Source organism: Hippopotamus amphibius, chromosome X (assembly GCF_030028045.1).
Source record: "Hippopotamus amphibius kiboko isolate mHipAmp2 chromosome X, mHipAmp2.hap2, whole genome shotgun sequence".
In the NCBI taxonomy this organism is placed as follows: Eukaryota; Metazoa; Chordata; class Mammalia; order Artiodactyla; family Hippopotamidae; genus Hippopotamus; species Hippopotamus amphibius.
Genome location: NC_080203.1, coordinates 43,276,815 through 43,290,402, shown reverse-complemented (window position 1 = coordinate 43,290,402; position 13,588 = coordinate 43,276,815). Strand labels below are relative to the sequence as shown.

General features: G+C 43.0%; 1 protein-coding gene across 1 annotated transcript; it reads right to left on the bottom strand.

The window, feature by feature from the left end:
• Nucleotides 1–3,867: 3,867 nt before the first annotated feature.
• On the bottom strand, nt 3,868–7,483 carry LOC130841418 (microtubule-associated protein tau-like). The gene is made up of 2 exons (XM_057717590.1): nt 7,474–7,483; nt 3,868–4,217 (listed from the first exon to the last, which is right to left on the bottom strand). Exons 1-2 carry the CDS (start codon nt 7,481–7,483, stop codon nt 3,868–3,870), a joined length of 360 nt encoding a protein of 119 aa, XP_057573573.1.
• Nucleotides 7,484–13,588: the final 6,105 nt, after the last annotated feature.

Below are 13,588 nucleotides of genomic sequence, written 5' to 3'. Positions count from 1 at the left end.
AATCATTTGTTAAAACACAATACACCATATGGACATTCACAGATAGGAAGCTAAGCTAAGATGGTTTCATGTCCTGCCCCCCCACCCCCACCCCCCAAATGTAACCAATCATGGGACTTGCAAGTGCCAGATATTGTCCTGCCCAACACTGCAAATTCACAGGGCTAAGTCCATTAGGAGGTGAGACTGGGTCAGTGCCCAGGGTAACCCTTTTCAAAGCTGAAGAGAAACCAGAAGTCTCTTGAAGCCACAGATCTGTAGATGGGACAATCTGATGACCTCCACCTGTGCTCTCATCCCTGCCTGCTTTCCTTGGAGGACAAAGATTAAAGGATGAAGAAATCTCCGCAGCTGCTAGAAGTACAGGCTGTGTCCGGAGCTGATGGGGAAGGTGACATGGAGGTGCTGACAGCTTCAAGGAAAGGATGCCAGCGTCTCTGGGAGGCATTATTGTGGGCTTGGGACCCCGCAAAAGGGCAGCAGGTCAGAGCAACCATATCTCCAGATTCCTCCACAAGCCTCACTGCCTGTACCTGGCCGGGAAGGAGATGGGAACTAGCTGGCAGCCTGTGGCACCTGTCAGTGAAAAGGTGAAATCCCAAGGGACCTCTAGCACACGTGGTTGAAATCAGGAAGAAAAGGGTTACCAGGCACATTGGACTGCTGCACTCCAAGACTCCCCTTTGCCCAGTGGTAACTATCTTACAGGTTCCTCTCCCCACCCCCTTACCCCCCACCCCTCCCCAGAGCACAACAAGCAATTGCAAACAGGATAGTCTCACCACTGAATTCAATTTAAATGGAACTATTGATAAAGTGAGTGGTGAGCTTGAAGGGACCAGGCGGATAGCGTAACCTATCTAGCCCACCCAAGGGACACCAACTCTGGAGGAATAGGGGGGTGGGGGAGTCTCCAGCCCTGGAGGGGATTGTCCTCACTTAAGGTTACAAGCCAGCATTCCTTTGCAGACTCCCTGCCAGTGCTGATCACCCTAAACCACAATCTTGAGCCTGATCCCAACAACCACCCAACACAGGAGATTCCAGAACCCTCTAAGTAAAGCCCTTGGAAAAAGGTACTGAAAATCAGGGCACAAAAACCCCAGGAGGAGGTGCAAGAAATGCAGCCCAAATCGGTGGCAGCAATGAAGGGCCACATCTCTTAACAGCTACCAAATCTTTACACCACATTTCCTTTTTCTTCCTCAGAACCCTTCCAAGACCAGCTGGGACTCAGAGGGCAGAGGAGAGCCTCACTGGGGGCAGCTGTGTGCCCAGATGACCCCTTGCATGGAATAGCTCTGGCTGCAAATGAAGCATGCAGCCCTGGACTCCACCCACCCAGCCCTGTGGGGTTGCCTTTCACTGTACCCAACTCAGAAGTGACAGAACCAGGCCGAGATTGTTGATTTTTCTTTAAACAACAAATTTTCTACAAAGGCTGCTTCCCTTCTCCCACGGCAGGAGTTCTGGCAAGGCTTTGGGAGTGGTGTCTCCCGTCAGGCAGCTCAGGCGCCTTGGGGTGGGTAGGGCAGGTGGTCCATCCCTGCTGTGGCCACAGGGCCCTAGGTGGGGAGGCATGGGCTGGCCTGCCCGAGGGAGAGCTTGGAGCAGGACCCTGGGCTGGGAGGTGGGCTGCAGACCTTTCCCCACCGGGCACTCGTGATGCGGGGAGTTGTACGACCCTCTCAGAGCTGCTGTGGGGCTTTTCCAGGGCCGTCTTCACCACAAGACACACTGCCCTTTGCCTGACAAAAGGGAGCCCTGGGGGCGGGGGTACCATAGCTTCTGTCCTCATCCCTGAGCTTCAGGCCTTCTCTGCAGCTGAGGGTTCTCAGACGTCAGAATCTGGTCTCTGTTGGGTCCCAGATGCTGACGAAAGTCTTTCAAAAATTGTGGAGGCCCCACAGAGGAGAGTTACACTGGCCTTCTGGATCCAAGTCCCAGCTGTGGGGAGAGAGACATCTAGGACTCCCATGAGGGTGGGTTAGAAACCTCTTTACAAGCATTTCAAGATACATGCGTCCTTTTTTTCTTTTTTTTTCTTTTTCCTTTTCACTATCATAGTCACTCTGGTGAATCCAAGCATAAATAGACAGATCCGACTACAGCATGATGGGGTGCAGACGGGGGGGGGGGGGGAGGGTGACATCTATGTATATGTTCAGCTGCTCCAGGAGGACAGACAGCATCGCCTCCAGCTGGGACTGGGGGAGAACCATTTCTGAGGGGGCACGTCTCCCTTTCTGGGGTGTGGGGGGCTGATTATATGCACTTGGGGTTGAGCAGCAGCTGGGCTCTCTGAGAGGCTGGCAGTCACAAGCTGGGGACAGAGGGAGCATGGTCCTGCCCTGGGGGGCCTTGCCCACCTGTCCCCAGGCCATCTCTAGCACCCAGGATAGCCAACCTGCTGCCAGCTCAGCACAGGAAGGGAACCAGGCCTTCTGGGAGGAAAGGCTCTCTGAGTGAACAAGGCATAAACACCCAGGGTCACTGTGAACCCCACCCTGGCTCACATCTGTGACGGGGGCAGGTTCATGGTGAGGGACTAGATGCATGTAACTTAGACTGAGACACTGGGGTCCCCACTGTGTCCAGACTTTGCCCTCCTTGACTTACCCCTTGGATGAGAGTAGGTGCCTCCCCATCTAAACAATGTCCATTACTGAGAAGGGGGGTGGCGAGTCTGGGAACTCAGGACAGAGTGATGTAATGAGGGGTACAGGCAGTGACTGGGCTCCGCATGGCAGACACACAGGCATGGGGGGGGGCAGACAGGTGGCTGCGGTGGCCATGGGAGGGATGAGAGGTTCAGGACCCACCTCCCAGAACCTCCGCACACTCCAGAGATGCCAGAGGCCCAGGCTTGGGAACAGGCGGATGTCCCCCAGGAGGCACAAGTCCTTACAGAGAACTGGTTAGCCCTAAAGTCCCAGATCTGTGAGGTGGCCAGAATCATGGCTGCAGTTCCAACCATCAGAACTCAATAAAACACGGTTTCCACGGGGCTGAGGGAAGCCCCTCAGCTCAAGACCCCCACCCTGTGGGGAGGGAGGAAGAGGCCAGCACTCCGTGGTCTCCAAGGAAGTAACTCACAGGATGCCACTCCCCTCAACCCTCCTCCTCCTCCTCCTCCTGCCCCCGTCCCTTCGCAGTGTAAGCCTTTCTCCCTCCAGAGGGCGGCGTCCCGACCCTCAGCAGACCCCAGGCCACCACGAACGGGAGGCCACTTGGTCCGAGTTTGCTGAGGGCGGCAGAGGCTGTGCCCTGCCCGCTGTACCTCTGGGCAGGCCTCAGCATCTCCTCCCTGAGCTCTTCCTCTCACATCCTCGCCCCCCACACACCCCCCTCACTGCACCCTCCCCCTGCCCAGCCCCTGCCACAGCCTCTTCCCCACCCCGTCCTGCTCTACAGGTGGCCCTGTGCCAGCAGCTCCACCTTGCTGCCGCCTCTGTGACACTCCCAGGACGGGGTGCCCCCCAGGCCCAGGGGAGTCCCCAGAGGCAGCTTTCAGAGCCTCTCCTTCTCCCTCTTCCACTCAGAGGGGGGAAAAAAAGAATCAAAGGTAATTGCCCAAGGAAATTCTGGGTGGGGCCATCTTTTTAAATGTTCTTAAAAATACTTTATTACGATTGGCCCGCCTGTCAATTTGGAAAGATGAACTTGGCTCTCGTTCCCGTCACTGATGTGAAAGTCCCGAGCCAGAGCTGAGCGACAAGCAGGTTAAGTGACTAACCGATTAACCGATCTGTGAGGAGCAGCTGGGGGGTGGGGGGGCAGAGGGCGAAGGGCCAGATCATTATTCTTTTTTTTCCACACTCTCTCACTATCTTCTCTCCATGATTAGGGACTGCCCCGGGGGCCTGATCACAAACCTTGCTTGGCCAGGGAGGCAGACTCCTCGTCAGCGAGCGTGGCAAGCTGCGGCGAGTCCACCATGTCGATGCTGCCGGTGGAGGAGACGTTGCTGAGGTGCCGTGGGGACGTGTCCCCCGACACCACAGGCGACTTGTACACGATCTCCGCCCCGTGGTCAGTCTTGGCTTTGGCATTCTCGCGGAAGGTCAGCTTGTGGGTTTTGATCTTTTTATGCCCTCCGCCAGGGACATGGGTGATGTTATCCAGGGACCCGATCTTCAACTGGACTCTATCCTTGAAGTCCAGCTTCTCAGACTTTACTTCCACCTGGCCACCTCCTGATCTTGGCCAGCCTGGCCCTGCTCAGGAGCAACACGCGTAGTCACACCTCCCAGGCAGCAGCAAGTACCACCATGACACTCTCCTTGATGGCCCATCCATCAACCTAGAGTATCTTTAATTTCAGTTATTTTGTTATCCATTGCTGTTTGTTTTTCTGAGTTCTTATGAACTGTTTCTTGTACTTTCTCTATTTTGTTATCGAGATTTTGTATCATTTTTACTATCATTACTCTGAATTCTTTTTCAGGCATTTTTCCTATTTCCTCTTCATTTATTTGGTCTTGTGGGTTTTTTTCCTGCTCCTTTGCCTGCATGGTGTTTCTTTGTTTCCTCATGGTAGTCCAAACTTTTGGGGTTGCTTGTCCCAGTGATAGAGGTGTTTATAGAAGACTGTCCAAGCCTCAGACTAATGTCCGAGTGTTGGGTTAAGCAAATACTAAGTCTAGGAAACACATACATGTATAAGACACACGATTACTGAATCCATTAGGACATAAGGCTCTAGAAAGACCTGACAGAAGAACCCCAGTGTGCTATCAGATATTTAAAGAGAAACCCTACAGAAATTGACAACCAAAACAGAAACAAAAGCAAAAGCAACCAAACAAACAAATAACACCTTACACATACAAACACTAATCCAGGGAGATTTTGTAAGCTAGGATCAAATATAAAAAAGAGCTAGAGTACCACCAGACAGAATGGAGATTCTCAGAATGTAATTAGACAATTGTACTAAGAACTAAGATAAAGACAAAAAACTAATATGAAATACCAAGGCGGTGCATCATCTGGAAAATAGAGCAAGGCGTCTGAGCAGGTCGATAGTGTTGCTTATAAGTATGTTAAGATAAAATAAACTAAAAATGGATGGAAGACAGGGGAACAGAAAAGAGCGTATTGTGATTAGAAATATGCAAATAAAAAGGAATAGAAATGTATAAAAGATAGGGATGAAAGGAAGGTATGAGAGATATATTGTCTGTACTACCAAAAACTTAGTTAGATATAGAAGTATATAAAAAGGCAAAATAATAAAAATAGAATAAAAAATAGAATTAAAAAAATATGTTATAAAACTTGTAGATCCCTTAGGACTAAGACCGTAATTAATAAAGGAAAAAAAAAATCCAGAACTGATCCCAGAATGGACCAGTTCAATAGAATTGATACTAATATTTCTGTTTCCTTAGAGTCTCAGCTGTAAGTGTCCTTCTCCTCGCCTTGGGTTTTTTTGCATTATTCTGTGACCAGCAGAGGTTCCTTTATTGTTCGTCTGCAAGCATCGGTGTGTGGGGAGGGAGAGGGTACAATAGTGGCTCCTTCCCCTGGGAGTGAGTGAGCAGCGGCGCACTTTTGTTTCAGTCGGGCTTGGAGGTGCCTGTTGCAGAGGGACGCCGGTGGCTCAGGTGTAAACAGAAAGTTTCTGTGTTGGGCCTCTCTTGGGGATTTTTTTTTTCTCGGCAGCCTCTCTGCTGCCAGCGTTCCAAGGGGTTTTAATCTAGCCCCGCCCGAGGGCCTGAGGGTACTTGTTATCCCTGAGTGCCTTAGGTGGCCCACAGGGCGTCTCTCCACTGCCTGTTGCAGGTGCCGAAAGAGAGAGAGAGGCTATGCACGCGGCTCCTCCCCCCTGCCTGTGAGCCTGCAGCATCCAGCCGCCATCATGGCCAGGCAGCTGTCAGGGGCAGGCACTCCTCGCCACGCACCTCTTCCCTCCTGTCCTCTCGGTCCGTCACCTTACTGGCAACAATCTTTCTCACCCTGAACCAGCTCTCCGGTTCCCATGCTCCCGCTGCCGGACCCTCTGTTCAGCTGTGGATCAATGTCTCGGTCTGGGAACGCTGAGCTGCGGTGAGGACCCTCCGTATGTTTCTCACTCCCTCCCGTCTGCCACAGCTCCGCCGCTTCACCCTCTCTGAGCCCTCGTAGATGCCTCCCTACCGGTTATGTCGGGCTCCTTGCGGTCCTTTCTGGTGTCCGAGGCCGTCTGCTGGTGTTCAGCTGGTTCTCTGTGGGAATTATTGCATCTTTTGGCGCATTCCCAATGCATCTGTGGAGAGGGATACATTCCACGTCCCTCTACTTTGCCACCATCTTTTTTTCTCCAGTAGATTTATTTTTAATAGCTAAAAAAAATGGAAACAATCCAATACCTATTAATAGATGAGAAAATAAACAACTTGTATATCCATTCAATGGAATACTAATCAGCAATGAAAATACCAGTCATAAAAAGGAATAAACTGTTGATACATATGAGAAGGGTAAATCTTAAAATAATTACTCTGAGTAAAAGAGACTGATAAAAAAGATTGCTTACTGTATAAGTGCATGTACATAAATTTCTAGAAAAAGCAAACAAACAAATCTATAGTGACAGAAAGCAGGTCAGTGGCTGACTGGGGACTGAGTGGGGAAGGAGCAGAACAAAGCGGTGCAGGGAAATTTGGGGGGTAGATAGATATATTCATTATATTGATTGTAGTGATAATTTCATCAGTGCATACATTGTCAAAATATTAATTGTAGAAATTTAAATATGTGCAGTTTATTATAGGTCAGTTACACCTCATTAAAGCTGTATAGTGAAAAGCAGGTTATGAAACACTAAGTAAGATGATCTATACACTAGATACTACAACTTGTAATGACTGAAAAGAATGAGTTGACATATATAGTAATATGGAAACATGTCATGTTATGTTAAAAAAAAGCAAAATGCAAAATTGCAAATATCCCATGGTCTCATTTTTAAAGTAATAGAATACATGTGTGTGGTTACTATGTTAAAAATCTGGAAAACATGTGACAATGATTAGCAGAGTATATCTGGGTAGGCAGGCGGGATGTGGGGGTGGTAGAGATACAGGACCATATCAACTTCTATATTACACAATTCTGTACTGTTCACATTTTCTTTGAAAACACACATTATATTTGCTATCAGAAAAATGAGACAACATTTTAGAAACATAGGGACTATCTTGTTAAAAAGTATTTTTGATGTGAAAGTGTTCAAATATATTATTGAATAAAATAATCCTAGTTTCAAATAGCATTCACAGACGTGTGAAATTTTATGAAAGATAAAACTATAGACATTAACAGTGAGTATCTCTGGTGTGTTATACTAAACTATGTATATATATATATATGTATATATATATATCTTCTTGTATTTCTGCATTTTTGTATTATCTATAAGCATGTGTAATTATTTTACAGAAAAATATTTGCAATAAAGACACTACATTCCTAATGTATGTATTGTACCTTTCCCCATCCTTCCATATTATTGGTGATATAAACCCATTGGCTACTTTCCCCAGATCCCATATCCAGCTTCATGTCTATTAGGTTCTGTCAGTGGGAGGCACTATCAGGAGATGAGAAAGTGGGAGAAAGAGAGAAGCCATTTTTCTTTTTTGTTCTTTTCTTTCTTTTTTCTTTTTCTTTTTTTTTCTTCTCTTCATTTTTTCTTTTTCTTTTCTTTCCTTCCCTTCCCTTTCTTTCCCTTCCCCTTTCTTTTCTTGATTCCTGCTCAGGCAGAAAGGGCCCAGTCATGCAGGTAAGTCACAGATGCTCTGGCAGGCTAGGCAGCAGCGTGCTCTAGGCTTTGGCTCTAACTGTAGCAGTGGGAGTCAGTGGGAGTTCCAGAAACCTTGTTGACATAACACTTGTCTGCTCTGAAGCTTCAGGACACTCATGTGCTTTGGCTCTGATGATGAAAGTAGCAGGAGACTTCAAGCATGTGGATTTCTGTAACATCCTTGTTGCTTTCTCTCTCACACCCATGAATACAGACATGCATACTTACACCTTAAAGTAAACTAACAATGAGAATATGTTGGTCTTGGGGTATTATGATTGTACTCTTATAGTTCTTTTCTTTCAAGTAGATTCCATCCATGAGGCCTCCTCTGTATGATTCCCATTCATTTCTCTTCATTCTTATATCTCTACTGCATTCTCATTGACAAGATTCCTTCTTTGACATAGACATTCCTTTGCTGATTCTTCTTGTCTGTCCTGTCCCTGATCCAGTATGTTCAAATATTGCCCATGGAAAACAAGTTTTCAAGCCCCCTTAGAGTTTTAGGAGGGAAAGACAAGGGCCCCAAAGATGAGAGCAATTAGTAATACTAAAATAAAAGAGCCTGATTAAAAGCACTGCTTCAGTAGAGAAGCAGGAATTAAATACAGACCAATGCCCCAAGGATTCTTCCAGAGCATAGAGAATCCATGCTAGATTTCTCTACCATATTCACATATATTAATGGACCATGTGTTTCTTCAGATACTTTGTGGTTCATTTTGGGCTTCTTTTTTCCTTTCTCCTGTTCTTTCTGTGCCTTCTTTAAACTCTTGATACACACTTACATAGGTTAGTACTAAACACTTTAAATCATTATCACTTTGTTTATATGGCTTCATACATGGTGGAGTTAGCCTTCCACACTTAAACTTCTTTTTCACAAGTTTCCTGGAAATTCTCAGATATTTTCATTTCAATTGAACTACAGTATTGCTTTGTTTACTTCTATCAATTCAAGAGATGGATATTAAGATTTTTCTAATTTTATACATATGTACTCAAAAAACTGAGGTATATAGAAGTTAAATATCTTACATAAGATCACATGACTAATAGTGGCAATCTGGGGAATAAATTCACATCTATCAGATTGCCTGTCATATTGAGAATAGCAAATATATAAAAATCCTGGTCTGCACTTCCCTGACAATTTATACAGACTAAACAGTGGACCTTGTGAACATCTATCTATCTATCTATCTACCCATCTATCATCTATCTATCTATTATTTCTCACTAGAAAATGAGAATAACCTCTATTCAAAGTACATAGAGAAATAATTCTGGTCCAGCCTAATCCTTCTTTTATGGGCCCCCTAAAGAGTAAAATGTCTCCTTCCTGCTTTACAGTCCTCAAGAAAGACCAGAAAGGGACCTGCTTTTTGGTGTTAATGCCAAGAAGGGTTGTATCACGCTGCAACTCTAACCTGTGATCTCAGACTGTGGCAAGAGCTGACATTTTTTTTTAATTAACTGTGTACTGTGATAATGTAATTGTCAGTTCTTCATCACCCTTACTTATTTTCTTTGAATTTACTGTAATATCACTTTAAGTGGTCTAATTCATAGTATCATTAGCCATTGGCAGTGTGTAAGTTTCAGTATTGACTCAGGAACACAAAATCTCCAAATGGGGCAAACTGAAATTTGTATTCCTAGAGGTCATAGGTCAGAAGCTTCTCTGTAGGAGTTCCTTTCTCTGCACTGGAATCACTTTTTCCCTCACTGCCATGTTTGCACACATTTGACCAAAGATTTCTCAGCCCCCTTTGGCCCTGGCAGTGACTCACTGACTAGCTTGCCTTTCTCTCTGTGTGAGCACTCAACTCCAGTTTATTCTTTTCTCCTGCTCTTGCACTTAAGATGGGCTGACATTTATGATCACGCTGTTTGTTCATAGCAGGTCTTGGAAATTGGTGAAGGCCGTTGACTTAGGGATTGTTACATGCTTTGTATAGCATCTGATTAAAAATCTGCTTTAGATAAGTTTATCTGTAACATGTGTCAAAATTTATTAACTCACTAGTAAGGGAAGCAGCAAGATAACAAAAACATTTAGAAGAGAACAGTGTCAATTCCAAAAGGATATTGAAATGGAATGGTTACAAAGTTGGAGACTATGAATACTTACATAAATACAAGTCGTTTTTATAGTAATTCAAGTTTCCTTTCACAAAGTCGTAAACACATAATGTCCTTGCCAGTTGTTACAAAGGAAGCTTGTAGCAATATGGTACATGCTGACTATCAGTCAAAAGATAAAAAAACAGTGCATTTATGCAGCAAATGTTCTGAATATATCTGCCTGAGATTGGGATTAAGTTTTCATCCTCCAGCAATAGTGAGTAATAGGGACATCTAGCAGGAAAGCATGAAACAAAGTCAACAGAGATTGGAAACAGCCACCAAATAATAAATTAGTGCCAGTGGTTTATTTTCAAGCTGAAACGAAGATACAGAATAAAACATTTGCCCATTCCTTAGTTTGGGAATATTTTTTTTTCTTTCACTATCACTCCTTTTAGCTTCCTCCTCCAAAAAGCAATAATCATTCTCATTTTAACTTCCCGTTTAATTACTCTTTTTTTTTAACAATTTTTTTTGAATTTAGCAAAAATTGAACGTAGGTTTACTTTATACACTATTATTACAATCATCATTGTCAGAAAGATTTGTACTTATATCAATATTATTGCTTTAATCCAACTTCCAACATCTAGGAAGAATTTCCAAATAAAATTCCAAAGTAAATCAATATTAATGGTAACTAATTTTGTCTATGAATCTAAGCTGTTACAGTGTGTTCTTTTTCTATATAACCTGGAATATTTATATAAGTGCATCAAGAGTGTTACTGAAACTGAGTCCCTCTAAAGCTGAGTTTATGTTTTCTTCTCCTGAGCCAGTCCCCCTCAAGACTGAGGAGTATCAAAGATAAAGGAGGTACTGAAACTGTATACAAGCCCCTGTGTTCCTGTCCTTTGAAGTAAAAGGCTTTTGCTTTAGTCTCCCAGGCCTTTCCTGGGAGCCTAAAAGACTGGCTCAAAATTCAGTGATTAGGAAATGTGAAGATGTAGAAACAAAGAATAGCTGTTGGGCAGGGAAACTGGTAACAAGTTAGACTATAAATCCGCCACATTACAGAATCATTGAACTCCTAGTACCCTGAAAGATATAGATAAAGGCCTGACACACATTCCTAAGTTGTTTTTACAGGAAGCAGACCCCCACCAGATGAAAACTGCTGACTGCAAGCAAGTAGACCCCAGACAGGTGGAAAACAGAAGATTGGTGATGCTTGAAACTTAGCCTTGATGCCAACCTATCTGAGAATTATGCACGAGCTAATCAAGCACCCTATAGCTCCCTCCATAACACTGCCTTTAAAAACACATCTCTGAAAGCCATCAAGGAGTTCAGGTCTTTTGAGCATGATATGCCCATTCTCCTTGCTTGGTACCATTCAATAAATGCTGTACTTTCCTTTACCACAACCTAGTGCCAGTAGATTGGCTTTACTGTGCCTGGGCAAATGGACCCAAGTCTGTATGGTGACATTACTAAACATACACATGCCCCCTAGTTATATAGCTAACAACTTTTATGGTGGGAAACTACCAAGGCCAGATAAATTTCACTGGAAGATTATGAAAGGAACTCAAAGCTTTGTTTTAAATAGTTCTATTAATTCAGAAATACTGTTTACCATTTTTAGGAACTTATCCAAAGTTAGAGAACAAGGACCAAGAAATTCACCTCTCTTTGTTTGCATAGCTATTACTGTGCAGCAATCCCATATTTCCAGAGATCCACCCAAATTTCTAAGGTTGCTGACCTGCCCCCAAAGAGATATTCTTTACTACCTGTGAGGCAAGGACTCTTTGAGCAACAGAGCAAGTACCAGACAGTTTCCTGGGAGGTCTTTTTAGGTATTGTTATCAAGTATAATCCTTGTTTCTTGGTGGTAGGTTTGTCAATTCTTATTAGGTGGTTTTACCTTCAAATGTGACATTTCTGCTGTGGTTACAGTTATGAATTTGATTTGATTTCTGTTGAACAACAGTATTGTTTCAAATAATTTGGCAACTCTAAAAATAGATATTATGATTATACACATTTTATAGATAAAGAAATTGAGGCACACAGAAGTTAAGGGATTTAAGGTTACACAACTAATAACTGGCAAAGCTGAGAAATAAATTAATGTCTATCAGACTGCCATTATATTGAAAATATCAAACATGTAACCATTTTGCCATATGCCTCCCTGGCAATATATAAAGGCTAAACAGTGGGATTTTGAACAGTCTTCTAGATATCTAGTCATCATCTCTAAGTTTTTTATTCCCCTGAAAATTCATATTTACAGTCTGTTTTTACACTAAAATGTCATAATATAAACACATACAAAATTTTGTGTTTCTGAATTCTAACAGGCTATGCTCTATCCTGTAATATTCTGAAGAAATTAATCTGTTGAATCCTAAAATTTCATGACATGAACTACACCATAATATATTTTATGTGGATTTGGGGGGAGGGGAGTGGAAATCACCTGAATTGCATGCCAATTGAAGAGTGAGATATTCATGTTACCCTGTGATTTTGAGAGTTAGAATTTAAAAGGAGGAGGAAGAGAAGAAAAGGGAGACGAGGAAAACTTGATGATATAAAGACTGTCTGAATAGAGAATATCAAGCACAATACCTAAAACATCTCAATGCAAACAATCACAGATTTTTCTCATTCGTTTCACTCAGTCCTCCCCTAGTCACATGTAACATTCTTGTTCCACTTGTCTTGAATCAGCAGTTAATTGTTTGAAGCCCTTGCTTGTGGACTAACATAGTCCCTGAAAATTTGAATCTCCAGTCCTTTATACAATCCATTCATTGTGAACCTAAGGCTAACTTTCTTGGAACTTTCTTTATTATACCCAAACTTTGAACTGTAGCTTGTATGTGGAAGGGAGATACAAGCCTGGCAGGCTTTTTTAATTTATTAGTGATTGAATATATCAAGATAGGAGCATGGATTCACTGACTGGGTAATATACACAAATATATGGCCCTGCCATGAACTTTTCTTATAGATTTAGGCAATATTTGTCAAAAGTAAGTGTTAGAACATTTTATGGATTGCGATTGACAAATCTGAAGGTTTTTAAAAATCTTTTCATAAAGTACAGACCACTATCATCACTAATAAACATAGAATAATAACCTAGGAATGAAATCTTATATTGAATACATCAATTTGTAAAAATCATTGTCAGCCCATGCACATGAATAAAAGCATGCTTCTATCAATCCTGAAAAGATAATTACTGAAACATATTTACATCTGTAATACTTTAGCTATACAAAATTAATCTAGAAATTGATTTTCTCTTTTTGACTTAATAGTTTTTCTACAATGTGTATATGAAAAACATAGTAGTTCTTCTAACACTGTGGATCCAATATGAAATAAAGAGCATAACAAATACACTTAAGTCTATTTTTCATCCATCCTTTTATAAGTTCAAGAAATGAACCTTTTGTGCTACATTCTAGCCATCTGGAAACTGCCAAAGATGATTTGGGTGTAAGAGACACCTTGACAGTTTTATCACTCTAAATTTAGGGTTGGATTTGGGATAAGAAAATAACAAAGGGACTATTAGGGGAAACTGGCTGCTCAATTAAAATTAGAACATAGGTACCTAAGAACAAAGAACAGTTTTATCCTTGGCTACTTAATTAATCAGAGTGACAATACAACATTTAAAATAAACATAGCATATATATGTCT